The sequence below is a fragment of the Electrophorus electricus genome, chromosome 9 (genome assembly GCF_013358815.1).
Source record: "Electrophorus electricus isolate fEleEle1 chromosome 9, fEleEle1.pri, whole genome shotgun sequence".
Taxonomy (NCBI): domain Eukaryota; kingdom Metazoa; phylum Chordata; class Actinopteri; order Gymnotiformes; family Gymnotidae; genus Electrophorus; species Electrophorus electricus.
The window spans coordinates 19,504,871-19,525,546 of NC_049543.1; the positions used below are offsets into that span (position 1 = coordinate 19,504,871).

The 20,676-nt window shown below is 38.7% G+C and overlaps 2 protein-coding genes across 5 annotated transcripts in view; one reads left to right on the forward strand and one right to left on the reverse strand.

The window, feature by feature from the left end:
* Nucleotides 1-3,542: 3,542 nt before the first annotated feature.
* Nucleotides 3,543-14,046, reverse strand: LOC113581408 (receptor-interacting serine/threonine-protein kinase 3-like). 2 transcript variants are annotated; one of them, XM_027016535.2, is made up of 12 exons: nt 13,975-14,046; nt 10,166-10,329; nt 9,552-9,876; nt 9,197-9,348; nt 9,054-9,103; nt 8,681-8,836; nt 8,164-8,246; nt 7,792-7,855; nt 6,960-7,009; nt 6,778-6,817; nt 5,929-6,190; nt 3,543-4,337 (listed from the first exon to the last, which is right to left on the reverse strand). In XM_027016535.2, the coding sequence occupies exons 1-12, from the start codon at nt 13,984-13,986 to the stop codon at nt 4,319-4,321; spliced, it is 1,377 nt and encodes a 458-aa protein (XP_026872336.2). In that variant the 5' UTR covers nt 13,987-14,046; the 3' UTR covers nt 3,543-4,318. The 2 variants fall into 2 exon arrangements, with proteins under 2 accessions (XP_026872336.2, XP_026872337.2); XM_027016536.2 differs by lacking the exon at nt 13,975-14,046 and adding an exon at nt 12,750-13,328.
* A 3,279-nt stretch (nt 14,047-17,325) lies between these two features.
* fam184b (family with sequence similarity 184 member B) overlaps nt 17,326-20,676 on the forward strand; it is a 25,738-nt gene continuing 22,387 nt past the window's right edge. For all 3 annotated transcript variants that reach the window (XR_004776489.1, XM_027016551.2, XM_027016552.2), the window contains exon 1: nt 17,326-17,823. Coding sequence is in view for 2 of the 3 variants with exons in the window: in XM_027016551.2 (XP_026872352.2) it covers nt 17,683-17,823 (141 nt within the window). In the remaining variant the exon portion in view is untranslated. The remainder of the gene's footprint in view (nt 17,824-20,676) is intronic.

Consider the following 20,676-nt stretch of genomic DNA (forward strand, 5'->3'; position numbering starts at 1 on the left):
ATTTTTTTATTATAGCATTTGGTCTTATACTAATAAAATGTAGGTATGCAAACATACACTCAGTGAGCTACTTTATTGGAAACATCTTTTAGGTAAATAGTTTATAGTTCAGTGTTGCGCTACTTGTCCTCTAGTCTTTCATGAATGGTCATTCATGAATGGCCATTTTCTGTTAAAATTACCAATGATTCCTGTATATTATTATTTAATTAAAATAAATAGGTTTAATTTCAGAACCTACAGAGTTTAGCAAACTGAAGTCCATAGAGTGTGAAGTGGACTTTATGTTGAAAAGAAAACTATTATATATACATATATTAAGAATAAACTGAAATGATTTTAGACTTCTTCAATAAAACTGAATTCTGGTATGATAGAAGGGTTACAAGTATGGCATCTGCGAACTGAAAGAGGAATAGGTGAAAAGGTATGTGCATCTCTAAGTGAATTGTGTGTGTAACTTTTCCGTCTGCCACTATGTAGAGATAACTGAGATAAGATGTGCTACTACTTTCAGAATATATGACTCACACAAGAGCGGAAATGAACACCAGAAATCTGCTTCCTTGATCAACCACATTTTCTAAACCATTGCAGCTCAGGTACTACACTTTTCAGCATTCAGAGTGCTACTAATTTACATAGATAAAATGACTACTACCACCAACAAAGTGAACCTGCTCATACCAGAGCTGGTGCTGGTTCTTGCGAACTAGCGAACTTTTTAAGAATGTTATCAGTTTGTTTCTTCTGTGGACCACTGATGATTCATTACTGCTGCATTTGCTGCAGTTTTCATGCTTTTAGATGTAAATAACTAAAAGGCAAGTAAAAAAATAAACTTTACAAGGTTGACACTAGGACCTTTAGCTGCTTGCTTCACAGGTTTGTTAGTTTCAGATCTGTAAGATTTTGGTGCCAGAACAGCACCGATTTTTCCGACCGAAAACCTGTTATTTTGAGGTGGAATAACGCAGAACTGTTTAGGATTTTGTCACCAGCACCATGCCGGGGGAAAAGGACGATAAGTAGAGGGAATTTACATGAAAACTGGACACAAATGTTACTATATATTTGCCTGACTAATGCATACATATATAATTTGTTTGTTTACTTGCTATTTTATATCCTTAATAACTCAATGCTCGCAAGGCATGGAATCACTCAGTAGAAGTTCATGCGACATGCCTGGTAATTCCTGTCTCTGGCATTTTCAGTGGAATTCAGTAGAATTTAAGGTCTCTCCTGCCTTCTGAAGTAGGCATCTATTTGAGGAAGTCTCTTTGATTCAGCCAACTGCTCACATTTTTTCTTTTCGGATTTGTGCTTGAATTTACTTAGCCCTCTCACAGCTACCACTAGTATACCACAGAATACATAAAAAGTAAAATCTAACTATTTGGATCACAATAAACATATATCATATCTGGCTAATGCACTGCTGGTCAAATTAGGATTTTCATGAGAACCATTATTGTGAGAAGCATGCTTTGATAAATCGCATACTTGTATATATTTTAATGTAATTATTTTCATGTTTTAGGATTTTGGAAATAATTCATGTTATGTGTGAAACATCAGTTTAAGAATCACTGCTCTGTTTGTGTACCGCAGGGGGGAAATATTATGATTAAGAGGAATATTTTAACGGCCCGAGTGCCACAGTGCATGGAACAAGACGCACAGACTCGTTTAACAGAGACAGACGTTTATTAATAGATGCATAAAACAGTGGCACTCACATATAACGTAAACAGCGAACACAAACACAGGTACTGACAATATGAAGGACACAAACAAAGGCAATATGAACAGCTAAAAAATAGCTAAACAAGCTTCGGGGGCAACCAAGCATGACTGAAACAAATAAAAAGGGGGAAAAATGAACATAAAAAATTATTATTAGAGCAACCTGTGGGGGGAACTAACTAGAACAAGCTATGTAGCAGATGGGGGAGTCACCTAATCCAGTTCAAATGCATAGACACTATAGTAACTTTACCAGTACCAACTGATGACATATCAGAGATGAAGATCTTAAGCTTTGATGGGTATTAGGATTTTGTACCAAGGTTAGGCAGATCTTGGCTCAGATGCCATGTAAACTCATCCAACCCTTCTCCCAGAGCTTCTCTAGGTGTTCAAGGAGCAAATCAGCAATTAAAATACTGAAATATTGAGTATTCATTGAAATATTTTAAATGAAAATGATAATGTAAATGTTCTTGGTAAGACTTGAAATGCTGCTTTTATAGACCATGTTTTTGATTTTTTTGGTGAGCTAAACTGTTAAAGCTTGGACTTATTTTTGATAAAGCTTCTAAACCCTTAAAACTCTTAATGATTTGGATTATACTGTATCTAAAATGTACCTTCAAAGTAGATTGACAAAACCTGATCATTCAGACATAAAAACTTGATAAAAGACACCACATATACACTTCCAACAGGTGTAAAACTACATTTGTTTCTTGTTCTTCCCCCACCACTATGATGAAAGGGGTTTCCTGTTATTCTTTGAAAACCACCTTCTTTTTTAAGACTTCCACAATTCACCTTGGCATGCTGGATATCAGCTTCTGGGCAAAATCTTGACTGATGGCAACTCATTCTTGCCTAATCAGTGCTTGGAGTTGAACATAGTTTCTGTGGTTTTTTTGGCCACCCTCTTTTTGAGGATTGACCACAGGTTCTCAATAGAATTGAGCTCTGGGGAATTTCCTGGCCATGGACCCAAATTTCAATGTTTTGTTCACCATGCCACTTGGTTATCACTTTTGCCTTGTGACATGGTGCTCCATCATGCTTGAAAAAGCATTGTTCATCACCAAATTGCTCCTGGATCACTGGAAGTTGCTCTTGGAGGATGTTTTGATACCATTCCTTATTCATGGAAGTGTTCTTAGGCAAAATTTTGAGCAAACCCACTCCCTTGGATGAGAAGCAACCCCATGCATGGTCTCAGGATGCCTCACTGTTGGCATGACAACGGACTCATGGTAATGCTTGCTTGACTTTCTTTGGCACCCTGAAGCCTTCTTCACTGCAACTGAACCTCCCTCCTTGAAGTTCTTGATGTTTTGATAAATGGTTTAATTAAATCAGATGCCTTGTCCTCGTTAACGTTTTCTTCTGAGCTAACCAGAAGATCACTGAAACTATCTTAGCAGGCCATTTTGTAGCAGGGCTGGAATGCAGTACTTTTTGTGATTAAGTTAATTTTCATGGCAAGGAATGACTCTGCAATTAATTGCGATTCATCTGATCACTCTTCACAATCTAGAGTTAATGCAAATTGCCAAAAAACTGAAGCAGCAAATTTTGTGAAAACCAAAATTTGTGCTAATCTCAAAACCTTTGGCCATGACTGTAGGTTACAATGATTAATAGCCAGAGTACTATGTGGCATTTGCATGTAGGCGTTTCCAGAAAATAACAGGTCAGTTACATTTACCTGACGCTTTTATCCAAAGTGACTTACAATTATGACAGAATACAACTTGAGCAACTGAGGGTTAAGGGTCTTGCTCAGGGGCCCAACAGTGGCAGAGCTTGAACGAGCAAGCTTCCGATTACAAGTCAACTACCTTAACCACTGGGCTACCACTGCCCACAGTCAGCTCTGTTCAGATTACATTGATCACACTCTAAAAGAAAAGACATTAAACAAGAAAATGTTGTGTGTTTTAATTTGCTTAGTCTATTGGCTTGGTTTCTCCGAAAAAATTCCATTCCTTAGTTCAGACTTCCATTTTTATATCAGGTACACAAAAAGGGAGGGGATGCACCTGTTCAGGGCACATTCATATCCTTTTTTAATGACAGGGGAAATTCCTTTAAGGCATTCTAAGGAGGATCACCACAGACAAAATTAAAACAAAATAAAATAATCATACATTTCTTCAACAATTTCATACCTCATTGTCTTTGAATGAAGTTTACTAAGTAGACGTATCATACATAAATATCATAAACAATTAAACAGCCACTTTAAGTAATTTCCTTGTTACACCATTTGAGATCATAGTGAACACCATGATAAACTGTTATTACTTTGTAGAACTTGTACATTTTGGAAAAGAAATATATGTCAATATTTCTCCTCACCATATGATACAATGGACCTATGAAAGACAAATAGATTTTTTATACATATTGATAGCTCTTGCAAATAAGTTCATGTGGAAGTGCCTTTTGTCCATGGGGTGTGCATGGAATATTTAGGTTGTCCTGGTCACTTAGTCTGATAGAATTTAGAATCACGGATCAAGCAGTCTAACAGGCTGATAGAAGGTTCCTGCATTTCCAGTCTGTGGATTTATGACACTGAGGATGTCCTGGGAAAAGGAAGTAGAAAGTCAGACAGTCAGGTGGGCGAGATAAACCCTGAGCTACAGCTCATTTATGGTTTATTATTAGGCATCTTGAGCCACACGGGTCCTGGTTCCTGTCCATGGGCAGGAGGCGAGACATCTCAACCTTACCACACCAATTGTTTTTTAAATCAGAAGAATCTATCCTTGCTACATTCTATAACGGCCAATTCAGAGGGCAGATCTCAATTCAATCAAGAAACTGTGGTACTACTTTGGTCCACGAGCACCATCTAAATAACCTGAACAACCTGAAGCAAATCTGTCAGGAAAAATGAGTGAAAATCACTCCCAAGCAATTTGCAAAGATGGTAGAAACATACCACAATAGCATTCTACCAAGTACTTGTGATATAGTGGAAAGTGAATAGGACTAAGTGAATGATGAGAACCGGTGTAAGGAGGGGGGAACCCTGTCGGCTATGAGCATGTGTAATTTAGTGCCACAAATTGAGCTTTATAAAAAAAGGCATAGGCTAAGGTGCGGCTGGGTGGCACTTGGCAAATGTTCTAGTCGGTGCAAACAGACACGAGAAAATAGTAGTGTTGCAGCGGCAAGTGATTCTGGAGTTTTCTTTCTAATGTGACCCGATCCCGGTGCTGGTATGGAGTCAGGTTTTGTTTAAAGTGCTGATGTATGTGTTGTATATGCGACAAAGGAGCAGGTTGCGTCCTGAATGAAAGGAAAGAGGTGAGAAAATTAAAAACATTTTAAGCGGGTAAGCGTAATTTCAGTAAATATGGAATATGATGTAAGGTGATATGGTGTTTAAATATGATGTGTTTTAAAGTTTGCTGATTTGTGCTTAATTTTTTATGATGTGGAATAGTCTGTTTTGTATTTTGTGCACAGGGGGTTGAGTCACGTTTTTGTTCCCACTATGAGTGTTTTCTGATTCTGTGAGCTTTGTGAGGTAGCTTTGTGAGGTAGTTTATTAGGTATGGTGTGGAAATATTTTAAAGTTTATCATGAATTGTACTGATGAAGTGATTTATGCACATGTGTGATGGTGACCATGTTAAATCTCAGTAAAGCCCTTTGTGCTCAGAACCACATTTTCCACTCATTGTTTTTTTTAATGGTTCTTAAATCGGATGAATAAACCTGTAGTTTGCCCTGGCACTGGTGGTGGTGCTTTTTAAAAAAGCCTAAGGTGGTACCTGCTACATACTGGATACTTATGTAAGCAGCACTCTTATATTTGGTGTTTGCTTGTTTGTTGATAAATAATACATTTTTACCTTGGAAATGTACTTTTAAGAGCACATTGGTCTACAAAAAAATACTGTCTGGAGCAATCCAAGTGTCAAGAGTAAGCCATATGAATCTGATGATTTTTATGATTTTTAAGTACTTTGGCAAGGTCATGTAAATCAGTGCTTACCAACAGGTGCAAATGCTTTACAAATGCAATTAGCTTTACAATTAACTTCAGCTAGTGGTTTGTGTTAGTACCGTTTGGGATGTTAAGGAAATGTTCTTACAGAAACATTCAGCTAAATGATTTCACAAATTCTGAGCTGCAGTTAATTTATCTGCACATGGATGCCTTACCTAGCCAAGTCTTTTACCAGGTACGGCTCATTTTTCACTAGACTCTGGTAGAACTTCTCCTTTATTGCTGCTCCTCCAGACAGGAAAGAGTAGAGTACCCTCATCTTGCCTTGAGATGTTCCAGACCTTATAATGTTTGCGTACTTCTCATCCCCGATCAATGGTTTCAGATCATCTGCGATAGGGTCCACCAGTGAGACCCTCTGAATGAGCTGTGCTTCGTACATTTCCACAAACCTCACTCCCGTGGGGTTTGATAGTACTACAAGGAAGATTGATCAGTTATATCTTAGGAAAGAAAACTTCACTAAATGTATAAAAAAAAACTGGTGAACTCATTTGCATGATATAAGGCTGTTTAATATTTTTTGTAATATGAAGAAGTTCCATGTGCTGCTTTTTTTTTGGCTTATCAAAATTACCAAGACCAACAAACTTTCTCCATAAACACTATCCACAGAGAACAGGAAAAACCTTCTATCTGCATTAGTGCTTCACTGTGGCAGATCATTAGGGCATACTTAATAACTTTAAAAATAAGGGTGCATTTGCTGTAGCATTTGCAGTAGGCTTACAACCTTTATTTCTGCGTGACTCAAGTCACCTGCTATGATCAGCATTCCCTCTGGATATTTGTTCAGTTGGTTGTTGATGGCATCATACAATTCTTCTAAGACTAGCTTGGCATTAGCCTATGGTGTTGTGTCAATTGCTGTGATTATGAGTAGAGACATAACCATTTGTTCTAGCTGAGTTACTAGTACTAAAACTTTGTTATGGAATATCTACAAAATAAAGAGCCTCCATACTAAGACAACATACTAAGACCAGCAGACTGGCTCATATTACCTGTTTCCATGGACTGGGAGATTACAATGCCATCTTTCTCCTAAAAGAGACAGCACATGTTTTTGTTAAGCAAATCCAGCTACAACAAACATGCTATCGGCAGATATTGCCTTTTTAACATCCGCCCCAACATTAAGCAGCTTGGAAGATCACTTTGCTGTTCAAATCAGTTTTTAGAATACCTGTGTGGGAGTTGTCTTCACAGAATGATGAGATTTTTCTTTAATATATGCTATGGTTAAGAAATAAAGAAAGAAAAATGACTCAAATAATATGAATTCCACAATAAATGCTTATCAAAATGAAAAGGCATGTTGCCAAGAGACAAAAATACATTGTTAGATCTCAATGACTTGCCAAATAATCTTTTAAAGAGGAAGATGGCAAATTGACTGTTGTGGAATATCGTGTTTATGTTGGCTGTCAGTGGCAGGCCATCAAACATTTAATAAAGGAAGCACCATAAGTAATTAAATCACACTGATTTTAACTATGACCCTAAACTAACTGAGTATTCTCATAGACCCTCAGCAGCTGATGGACACAGCTACAACAATGAAATGTTAATTCCATAAATATTGCCTTTAATACCTAACATATAAAACAGAATGGTTTGCTAACTAGCAGGGTAGCAACCTAGCACAGGCATGTCCAGACATGCCATGAGGGTTACTAAACCTATGTGTTAGGAACATTCTGCAGAAAAGTATTTCCAAATTAAAATATTCAATTAAATGTGAAATGAATGGTGCAATGCTTGCAGGAAAATGTCTTAGGATTACCAGATACTGAATGTAATTGCAATGCAGAGCAACAGTACGCTCACTGCTACACATGGAAGCTGCTCTGCATGAGTTATATAATTGGCTTTTCCTAAACGACTTTATTAACTCTAAGCTAAATGACAGAGGTTTTGCAAGGAAATAAAGAAAAAAATAATAATTAAATGTTAGGTTAAATGGCTGGTACATAAACAAATGAGACAGGTCACGGGAAGTATAAAATGGAAAGTACCTTTGTTTGTTTTATAGGTGATCCCAAGTGATTTAAAACTGGAACTATTTTGGTTACTATTGTCCTACAGAGAAGTGAAAGAGAGCAACGTCTGTTTAAAAGTTATACAAGTATCATCTACTTACCACCATTCATACCACTTAGAATACAAATAATACATATGAAATCAACAAAAAATAAACTCACAGTAAGAAAGAAGCCTTGCAACAGTAAATATATGAGAACATTACCTTCAAGACTAAATTTAAAATGATAATGTAAAAGGTACTTAATTTCAGGGCGGTGTTGAAAAACCATCTTTTTCAACAATACTAAAATGCCTTACACAGATCAGGACTTCTCTGAAACAAAGACTGGAATAGTATTTCTTACCAGCTTTTCTAGAATGGCACAGACAGCGTTATGTACTTTTCGTTTGTGAAAATCATACACCTTCTCAGTGACATTAACACATTCTGAAATGAACACAGAAAAAAAACAGAGACATTAAAATTACTATCTGGAGAACTAAGGTAAGTTCTAGAACATGGGGCCTTAACTATACTTAACCATCTCTAAAATAAAGAGGTAAACCAAGCACATACGTGTATAATATATACAATAAACACTGGATAATCTAGTGTGAATAATATAATTTGTATAATATACTTTATATAAATCTACACTTTTTAGAGCTGATGAAGTACATTGCCAACACTGCCAACATTTAAACCAAGAGACTGAACAGACCAAAGATTACCCTAACACAAGAAAAGTTTACAAGCATAAATAGTAAGTGCTGTAGACATGTCATTATTGGCCAAGTGAAGGGATCATTTGACTAGAATAAAATTGACCAGGCTTATACATCTGACTTTCATTTTAGTTTAGTCTTGTCCTAGCCACTTACTCATGAAGGTGGGCCTCTGGGTGGGGTCGGCATGCCAGCAGAGCTTCATTAGATCAATGAGGTTACTGAGCCCATGTGCCTGGCTGCTGTCCACAGATCCCAGATCAGGCCTGTCACCTTCAGTGACACGAAACCGCACCAGGCTAGAGAGGCGATCTGGGGGAGGGAGGTGAAGTGTGAGAGAGTGAAAGAGAATGAAGCAGAGAGGACATAAGAGTGAAAGAGGACAAGCTGTTACCTATATTAAAGTGTGTGTGTGTGTGTGTGTGTGTGTGTGTGTGTGTGTGTGTGTGTGTGTGTGTGTGTGTGTGTGTGTGTGTGTGTGTGTGTGTGTGTGTCCGAGTCGCAGTTAAAGAATATAGTGGATACTCACTATAGTATGGTGGCTTTCCAGACATAACTGACCACAACAGTACACCATAGCTAAAAGAAGATATGCAAAGAGAAACAAGGTCACTAAATATCAATACTACCCACTCATAGTCAAAGCTGCACGTTTTCATTTACACGCTTCACCTGTAAACATCCGAAGAAAAGGCGGGAGTGTAAGAAGAGGGCTGAAATGCTTCTGGAGGCATGTAGCTTGTGGTTCCACCTACTTCCTCGTCTTGCTCTCTGTCCACATTGGAACGGCTTTGGGCCAGTTTGGCCAGACCAAAATCAGTGAGCTGGAGACAGAGAGAGAGAGCGAGAGAGAGAGAGAGAGAGAGAGAGAGAGAGACTGTTAACAGATGACAGCATTCTTTTAATTCATTGACCACTGGAATACCATTGATAAAATCATCCATTAATTGTCATGAATTGCACAGCCCAGCCCTCAGAAGACCCATTATTTCTGAGGCCTAATAGTGGCCAGAAGCCTGAGCCTCACTTTTGCGTTGAGGCTGTCGTCCAGCAGCACGTTGCTGGGCTTCAGGTCCAAATGGAGCAGGGGCGGGGACAGCTGGTGAAGGAAGTTCATGCCCAGGGCGATCTGGTGCATGATGCGGAAGGCGAGGGGCCAGGGAGGGGGTCCGCCCACAGCTTGCTGGAGGTCTGCCACAGACCCTCTCTCCATGTACTCCATGACTAAACCTAACTGGGTGGGGCATGGCTGTCCATGAGGGCAACCTACATACACCCCCAAGATTCTGAGCACATTGGGATTCCCGCCATGACACATCAGTTCCGCCTCTTGGAGAAGAGAGGAATCAGAGCTAGGAACCAAAGAAAAGTGTTACAGAGAAGAAATTATGTGAGTTTTGGTATCAGGGATATGACAAACTACAGCAGTAGCAGCTGTAGCTGTAGTAACTGTAGCTTTCAGTAGCAGTCGGTTGCCAGTAGCTTAGACTGCCTAATGATTACCATTGTTACATTTATTTTCTCAAAACAATCCATTTCATTATTTTATTTCATAGAATTTGTACTGTAAGAAGGTACACAAGTCATGTCTGAAGAGCTCATTTAGCTAGAAAGTCATAAACATGAGACACAAATATTTACCCAACATTACAACGTAATAACTTTATTGCAACATCCATCCCCCATTTTGTATGTTTTGCCCTATAGACGTGTCCAAATCCACCAGAGCCAATTAGTTGCCAGGACTCTAGACTTTCATCATTAATCGATCCAGGTACAGGACAGCTGAACAGTTCCATTCCTCCCTGTGTAAAAAGGACATTTGTTTTGATTATAGAAGGGTTAGAATTGACCTTTTAGAAAGGGTAATTCCAGCAATAACATTGAGGTGCTGGTTAAAAATTTATTACACATTATTTTAATTTAATTAGCATAACTGAATTTGTTTTGGTAAAATAATGGACTATTAGACATATAGCCAAAGTCACTTAACATGTTTACTTACCCTACACATAATCCGTGTGTAGAGAATTACCCATAAACTGATACCCTGATATGCTAATGCAAATAATGTCATTGTTTGGTTTTTGATGTTTCTAATACTGAAATGGTGCCAAACAGACAAAATAGTGTCAGTATGATGTAATGTCTTTCTTGCTCTTCCTTGGGTGAAGATCGCGGTCACACCATATGCCCTTCGAAAAACCTCAGGTGTGCTATGTACACTGAAGCCTACATCTAGCACTTTTAGTGCGGAGATTGAAATCTAAGAGATGTGTACTACAGCTTAATTAAACATATCTTACTATCGTCTAATGTATGAAAAGAAAATGGGTTAAAACATATATAGAAGAGAAAAACTGTTGGAAATTCAAACCTTCCCTGTTAAAATCCATTTCTTTTCAGTTAAATTCACTATAAAGAGCACTTTCTTAGCTACTCACAAGATTTCCTGATGTTTTTAATGTGAGAATATGGAGAAGTTATATAGCAAATTTGCGCAAATGGCTAATCAGGTCACCATAGGATATTTTAAAATAAGATAAAAACACAAATCAAATTATCTATTTATTCTGCTATATTATTGGGTAACACTTTCCAACATTCACAAATGAAGTGCTTTTATTGTACGAATTTGGAGTATCAGGATGGCAAATGTCCATTCAATTCACTATTTATCACTTTTTGAAGCTCTATAAAATAAACAAATCAAACTGTTATCGGATCACTTAACTATATTCTTGAAATACACATTCTACGTATCCATCATATGAGTTTCGGTCATTTCCATTGTGGGAACTTGGATTAACAGAGTGGCAAACTCTTTAAAATGGGTTAGGTTCACTATTCTGACGTTCGGAGGCTTAAGCAGGATGCGGGGATAAGGCACGGTGAAACAGACATTTATTGACACACTTAACAACCAGACGTAGCACGCAGGCTATAGTTTCAAACACCGACAACCTCAACGATAATACACAAGACTTATATACACACATGACAATTCCACACAACAAGGATCAAGTGAACGACACGAGAGGGCCTGGCAATAAAGACAAACACACACACACACACACACACACAAACACACACACATACACACACACACACGTTTTTGGGGCGTACCGTGACAACTATATATCACTTTTTGAATCCCTGTAAAATAAACGAACCATATTGTTATCAAATCACTCCACTTTATTACTGAAACACGCTTTCTCATGTACTGATATGACTTTCAAGTGTTTTTATTGTAGGAATTTGGAGTAACAGGGTGGCAATACCCTGTTAAATGTCCATTTGGTTCGCTATATTTCACTTTTTAATGTTTTATTTTATGAAACAAATGATCAAATCACTTCACTATATTCTTGAAATGCAGTTTTCCGTGTATCCATGATATGAGTTTCCGTCATTCTTACTGTAGAAATTTGCAATAATGGGATGGCAAACTCCTGTTAAATTTCTATTTGTTTCCATATATGCAACATTTGAAGCAGTATAAAATATAAATTGTTATCAAATCACGCCACTATTTTCTTTCTTTTGTATTTTGTAATACACTTTCTTTTGTATTCCTGATAAACCTTTTTGTTGTATCTACTTTAGTCATCTGGAATAATGTGATAGCTGGAACAAACCATATACAGATGGGGTTTGATCACATTGGTCTAATGGAACGCTACTACAGCAGCACACCCAGCTAAATAGCCTATATGCAGGGTATAAGGAAACATGTCAAGAAGACCTTCATCCACACTCACAGACAAGCAATTAGTTAACCAGAACTCAAACATTGTGAAATGATGCCTCCTACTGGAGATGGTAAATATCACAGCCCAGAAAAAGACATATACTGCATCTGAGAAAGAGTGTAATGTCGACATATGCGATCCTGTTGTGGATATATGGAATATGATCAGGTTTAACCTTACTGCTAGCACTGTAGGCTCTCCTAACCTAGTGAATAGGTGCAACTTCCAGTGTACAATAGGGAATTCTTTTTATAATCATCCACACCGTGCTGTAAAAACAATTTAACATACTCAATTTCCTTGTTATCTAGATTCTCTGGAGAAGCTTCTCCAGAAGAGAAGGTTGGCAGCCATTTCGATTTACTGAGGAAGGCAGTAAAGGTCAGAATATACTTTGGATCCCAGGACGATACTATTAAACTCTAAGGATCTGTAAATAATCTAGATTACTTTTTAATCTGAAAATTTACCTTTTTTGTAGATAGACTGATCTTACTAAATCCTCCACAGAAGAAGTGAAACTAAATTCCTTTTCACAACCCCTTCCGTCATGAAGCTATTGCGTGCTTCCCTGAAACCACTTCCACTTCAGGACTTAACAATGTTGCTAAAAAGACTTCCACTTCAGGTCTTCACACCTCTCATATGATCTAAAACACACACAGCCCCAGGTTCCACTCCATTTTGGTACTGGAGTTATCAAATAGCTTGGTGGCTGTTCGTTGCGATAAGATTGATTGCTGCTGCAATGAGAATGACTTTATTCTGTAAAAGAACAAAATAGCAAAGTTTCTGAGTTTGGAAATCTTTAAACCACAGCAACAAATAGTCAAGGAATAATGCTGGGTGTCTAAGTAAACCACACGATAACACCTACACTTGCTTTTAATTATAGCAAAATAACGAAATATTGCTCCCGTGGCGATTTAAGGTGGAAAGTTCGAATATGAAGCATCGTCCACTGCTGTTGTTACACTGAAAACTTCTAGTTATGCCCTCAGTTTGGTTCAACAATTTATAGGCAAAATCTGTATCAGTTAATTCAATTTACAGAAATATAGTTTGTGTTCTTATCATTCAAAGAACGATAAGCCTGTTGTTGTGGACCACGGTCAGGCTATCCACGCTTTAAATCTGAATAAGCCTGTATACCCTATATTACGACAGAGCTAACCGCAAAATAACGTTACCTAAGCGCAGAGAAATAATTTATTTGTGTTTTTTTAAGAGCTCTGGTTTAGACACATACTTTACTACATTTATAAATACAAAATTACTATTAGTAATTAAGCACAGTTAGTAATATATTTAACTATCTTAAACTATCTTAACTATCTTTAACTATCTGGTTTTCCAATATAGTGTTTCTCTGAGGTTTATCATAGGGCTTGACAGCCAGCTAAAAACAGCGGTTTTTACTAATGAAATCACTAATGAAATGTTGCAAATGTGCATTCCAGGGCTGAGAAATTCCATTGCAAACATATTTTTGCTAAATATGTTAAACTCAGCAAATACAGATATTGTGCGCCAGATGTGCTTCCCTTATCAGAACTAGCCAGCCCTATTAAAGAAGACCTCTAGTTAGCTAACATAACCCATCCATTTAGTTGGCATCTTTAGCGTCACTTCCAGGTCAAATGTCAGACGACATAACAATATCACATAAATTATGAAAGTAATAAATTACATTACTTGGGGCAACATCGGTCAACATCGGTCCTCGGAGTAGCACGATCTGTAGATGTGCTCATCGCGCCTTTCCACAACCATAGAATTTGTAGATCCGGGGCAGCGAAAATGTCATTGGTCAAAATCCGCTACTTCTTTTCTGATTGGCTGGAGATATTTGGCAGCGCGCGAGAACGTTCGCGAGCGGAGCGCGCGCGCAGCAGAGCGACGCGAATCTGAACGAGAGCAGAGCAAACGCAAGTGAGCGCGTGTATATTCCGGGTGCGAGCGAAGGTAGTGCCGCGTGAATTTGAAAAATGTACTCTCGACTACTGGCAGGAAAATAACGATATTTAAAAGGCAAACATTAATGAGCAAAATAGAAGACACATCTACTACCCAAAAAGAACCAGCACAGCAGATTTTTCTCCACAGCATTCCAGGACAACAAATACTGACATTGAGATTATAATAAACATTCATTCAATCATATTTGTACATGTAATGATTTAAATAATCGTGTAAAAATGCCACTTGCATTGCTTTAGAGTGCTGAGACGCCTCATTATTGCACTCAATCCGCTCACAACGATGCCAACTTAATAGGATATTACTGACAGGTGCATTACCATAAAATCACTATTATATGTGCCTAATTACTCAAAAACCTGCACCTATTACAGTAAATCTACTCCTTATTTTAATTAAAGGATTATTACATATTGTCTTTATCACAACATTGGCAATGTAGTAAACCTCAGAGGGTTATTTTGTTAATAAAACCTTATTTTGTTTTTGTTAAAAAATTAAAACAAAACATTTAAAATAAAACCGAAATTTAATACAGAAACACTATTGGTGAAATGCAGCAATACTTTGTTGAATTACCCAGACCCTCAAAATCTAATGCCTAAAATTACCTTAAGCTTGAAGATATTTATGAGTAAGATTTCATATTTCTCAATCCTGATAGGTCAAGAATATGTTAGCTAACTAATGACTGTGACTGACCAAATAAACGTACAAAAGGCAAGTGATCAGAACGTTTAAGAAATATATGGACTATTTTTGTCTTATTTATTTTTCATTTTTGTGGTAATAGTCAAGACAACAAGTTTTTTTTACCAGTATAAACATTCTCTCTATTTGCCTAAAGACCTCACAAGAATGGCAAATTCATGAATGATATTCCCCACTATACAGATAGCTTTGCAGTTGGGTTACTTTACCTGATCTTATGTCAACGTCCCACACTGATTTTTCACCACTAAATCAAAATTTGTCTTATGCATCCTCAATGTATAGCTCAGAATCTTTGGGGCTGTGGCACGTTTGGACTCTCTACAGAGAAAGAGGTGAATGAAAGGGGAGATTTGATATTATGCCAAATTATACAACAAGCTATTGAGGGCAGACAGAGCCTTATAAGCACTGACCATAAACATCTGTTGGAGCTAAGATCATGAATTAAAGACTTTTAAAAAAAAATACCAACTGTAAATGTATACAGATATGAATAAAAATGTTGCTACTCTAATGGCCCATTTACAAATACTGCATCAAGATTCTGTGGTGTACTTTGCAACAAAACATTATATGACCCACAGTGGAGATGACGTTTTGCTCGTCTCTGCACGCTGATGCACACTCTGTATGCTCACATTCTTTACAGTTACTTCTGTTGACCTCTAGGTGTCACTATTTGTATGCCAGTGTCTTTGTAATATCAAATCACCGCTGTTTACAGTGTGGCTACTATACCACTCCCCTGGGAGTGGGGTTGGGGGTACTTGTATAAACGCAGACATTAACTAGACTATATGAGCTATAATGATAAACTTAAAACCTTTTTAAGAGTCTGAAATTCAAACTACCTGCATTCCTTAAGCTAAGGATAGCTGTGAAGGAATTATCTGAAGTAGCTGAAAGGCCTAGCCAGTGGCTGTGAATGAGAGCACAGGCTAGCTGGGGAAATATATTATAAAGATGGAAAAGCTGAGGTGTTTATTGTCTCAGGTATGTGGAGCAGTGGCCATTGAGTGGATTGTCGCATTTAAAATAGACAACAAAGCTGCTTTCAGGAGGCAAGGATTATGGGATGATCTCCAGGCTTGGCAGACCTCTCAGTGGTGATGTAAATCTTGAGTACATCCTTCACTAAAATCAGGTGATTTAGGATAAATGGCAGATGCTTGCAAATGACTCATTTTTTCCCAATATGACATTAGAAACAACCACATGGAAAGTGAGAGATGTAAGCATTTGTGAAACTAAAGACTAGGGCAAAATATTTCAAGATGGTGTCATGGTGGATGCTGATGCACAGAGACACATTCCATAAGACCTTTACTTGAACCTCAGCAAGAATAAGGCAGAATTAATTGTATCCATCTTGGAATTACAATGTGCTGGAGGCCAGATAAGTGGTAATGGAGCCATAAGGCATTAACAGCAAGAAATTGTGCAGGTAGGTCAGAGAAAGGCCATGAGGGTGGTAAGAAGAAAATTGATGTTTTAGCAGAGACAGTGGAGAAGGACTAGGCATATGCTTTCACTTTGGAACCTCGAGGGCATGTTATTTCTCAAGGAAATGGACAGTGGACATTGGGTGAGACTTCACAGGTGAACAGGAGGTTCTTGCTGCAGACATAGCATTTGTAAAATAATGTGTGGAAAATACAATGAAAGGTCTAAAATTCATGCTTATTGTCAGCTTCCTGAATTTCCTCTCCGAACTTTGTAGTAACACCTGTGTTTTTCCCCCAATTACTTATTACTTAAGTGAGCCAGGATCAGTAGCTAAGATGGAGACTCTGCCCAATCAACCCCCCAGCAAGGTTTTTTTCATTAGTCATAATTGTGTCATCCTCCATAGGTGGAGAAACTTTGACACAGGTTAACTGCTGACTGCATGAGTAAAAGGAATACAGCCTCCACAATACATTAGTCCTTTTTGCCAGCCAGAACAATATTTGGGTTGCCCATGTCGCTGATGGTAAACTGCTGATGTAAACAGCACAGCGTGAAATCTGCTTACCTCATACTACAATAATTCCCCTCCATTTCTCATTCTTCTTCTTTCTGCCATATCTGAAACCGTTTACATGGACATATGAGAATATATAAACAAGTTTGATCACTATAATTGATCAGAAGCTGAGCCGAGGAAAAGAAAAAGGTAAAGATGAATGCATTCTTAGTATATTTTGAGGTTTCACTGCAGCAATCCGAAGAGACAGAGGTTATTTTTTTAAGTACACCCTTCTGGGTTTTTTTGTTTGTGTGTGTGTGTGTGTGTGTGTGTGTGTGTAGCGCATGGGAGGGGCATGAGCAGCCTACATTGCAGTACCACGAGATGTCATTCGTAATGTAAAACTGTCAGGTCGTCACCGTCTTGGATTTTAGACAGGTGTCTTGGACAGGCTTGCATGCCATCGTTGCGAGCCCTTTTCCACGAGGGGAAAACGAAGAGAAGTCTCCTCCGTGTCCCCGATGGAATTAGACTGTGACGGTACGGGGCACCGGGGGCACCCAACGGACGGCCAACTTCACAGCGGAACAGGAGAGTGTCACGGAATCATAGAATGCCGTTTGCCAGTGTTTCACAAAATGCTTTTCTTCGCCGAAAGCACGCTGTCTTCAGAATCACCTAAAGAGGCTATCTATGGATCGTTTCGCAGTCTGAATTGTGATTCATCAGCGTGATCTAACGGGAAACTTGGCTCCGGGGTTATGGCTTCTAGCTCTGGGAAGATAAGCCAGCCACCGGGCGCATGTAACGGGACTGCTGCGGACTTCTCGAATATGGAAAAAGAGCTGTACGATTATCAAATGCACACAAAAATGTGCAAGAAAATAGCGCAGCTTACCAAGGTAGGAAATGAACAGGATGGTGTTTTGGAAACGATTACGTTCGTATACATAAATAATAGCTCTGCTGTACATGCAGGCAAAGCGCGTTCCTGAACGTTGTCTATATGCCCGACGTTGCGTCAGTGAGGAAAGCCGTACAAATAGGTAGGTTATAGCCTGTAGACTGGGGGTCATTCCATAGGCATACAATGATTAAGAGGGCATTACCGTATACAGCAGCGTTAGTGAGAGAGCAAGCACGGTGAGGTTGGGTATAATGCACAAGTACTCGAGTCCCCATTTTACGAATACAACAACGGTAAAATGGTCAAGCCCACGGATCTTACAGCCAACAAGTGAGTGCCTACCACAGGGCTGGCTAAGTTATTAGTATTAAAGCTCACTTTGCAACTGTTGGAACTGAATTCGGGACCATCTATATAACATCTGCACACATTAGCTTATATAAGTCATAACAGACTACACTGAGATTGCTCCTGTTTGCAGTTCATAATGTTACGTTCACTGTTCATTGTTGTTTAAATAGTAATAAACCACCGTTTGGCGAATGTAAAGAAAATATAGCCTTAACTTGGGTTGTATGTAGATTTCAGATGGCTTAGCAGGCGCAGATCAGTATTTTATATTTGAACAATGAATGAATGAATGAATGAATGAGGGAATTGGACACATTTGGTCATAGGTCGTGCGTTTTCTGCTGTAAAGACAGTACGCACACTCACGAGTAGTGCAAAATACTAGGGGAATCCTGTTGTAAGCTGGACTTATATGTAATGTAACAAATCAACAATAACAAATGTAACAATAACATGTAACAAATCAACAATAACAAAAAAGCTACCTACAATGTGCATCCATGCTCATGCTCGTTAAGTTTTTTGTTTGTTAACAGGAAACTGGTTTTGATTAGGTGTTTTAATATTGCACTATGTCAGATGTTCTCATGCATATTAACATAGGTTAAAGGTCATGAATATTTCAACTGTGGGCCACTTTCACAAATGGTATAAAGCCGAAATGGCATTCCTTGGCAATATAACAACACCATCAATAAATAAAATAGGTCAAGGCTGGAAGCTGAAGTCTACTGAAGTGTGTGTGTGTGTGTGTGTGTGTGTGTGTGTGTGTGTGTGTGTGTGTGTGTGTGTGTGTGTGTGTGTGTGTGTGTGTGTGTAGCAAGAGTAGTGCAACTGCAGATTGAAATGTCTTTTCCTCTTGCATCATGTAAATGCTCCTACTGGTTATGTTTAGCCAGTTGGGGTGTGTGTCTGTGTGCGTGTGTGTGTGTGTGTAAGTTCAATCCTATGAGTCATGACTAGACTCCACTGATCTAAAGATTTTGTTCGTGCAGCCTAGAAACACCACCTGTTTGCATCTGCACTCAGCTTTACTTACCTGTAATTTATCAAAAGGGGCTGACAACTGCTGAGGTCAGGCTACAGTTGTGTCCCACGCTTTGATTGCAGCATTCAGTTCTGCAGCTACATAGGGTTTACAGCTACAGTTACCTAGACTGACTGCACTGCTGTACTAGCCTGAGCAGAAGCTAATGACTCACTTAAGATTTAAACTGAAGATGTTCACAACATGACTACTAGTAAAAGAATTCTGGAGGGGGAAAAAAAATCTACATTTGATAAACGTGCAGTTTCTGAAGTTTAAGTGACAAAGGTGGTGAATAATGATGTAGATTCTGGAGGAAATGTATGAGAATATACACTTTATTGCCAACGTTACCCTACGAAGATGTACAGTACATGGTACATGGTTCTAATTTAGCTACGTCTGACCATAAGACTAACATCCATTGAGAGACAATAGGAATTCTCGAGGTGGATAGCACATGTTGCCCACTGTCTATGTCATCAACATAGTGACTGGCAAACTCTTGTATTCTCATAGTCATTATAGCTTTACTTAGCCTTTGATACAAGGCCAGACCTAAAATACTACGTTCAACTAGCTGTAAATTTGCTCACTTCCACCTTTGAAGAAGATGCACATTTATGATGCTTAAGATGGAAGAGAGCTGTGGATGCAACGTGTATTTCTGATTTGTAGTAAACACAGAACTGCTGAGAACGTATGGTTAATTCAGACTTGGGTAAGGATTGAGTGCTGCTGTTTTGAGGTAGTGATGTCTGCATGATTGGGAAGAGATCTTCATGTTTCGATTCCTGTTAAGGAGACCTGGCAATGCCCAGGGCAGTAAACAAAACAAATATGCTCACTCTCACCCTCCTACTACTCCGATTGAGTCTTTTACTACAGTGTGCCTTTCCTAATACCTGTGTAGGTGTAATCCACGGTGTGATGTTTATGTCTCCACTCTAATGAGGTTGTGAAAAATAATCATTTTAGCTCCAGAAATGAGTATTTCAGCAATGTTCTGTGAGCTCAGTTATTGATAATGGATTTTCAGGAAAATATGCTGACATAAAAAGATGCTGCCTCTGTCACAAACACACACGCAGGCGTGCACGGAAACACACCACCCTTCGGGGCATTTCTGTCTAATAGATGAATGAATTGCTTCTGTAAATTACCTTTGTAGAATATGAGAGAGGGAGAAAAAGAGTGAGTATTAAAAAGAGAAACCTAGGACAGGAGGAGTTATGAACACCGTGAGGGAGGCCAGTGAAAGATTCAGACAGTCCGTCATAAATGGAATGCCCGGCCCCCGGGGACTAGTGACAGACAGCCTGGCGTCCCAGCAACATGAGTCGCAGGCAGGGTAAGTGAGATGTTGCAACCTGACGACACCACAAGTGTGGAAGCTTACGAGAGGAACAGTGAAACACCGTTACAGGACACCCGCACACATACTTGGGAAATACAGCCACACACACACAC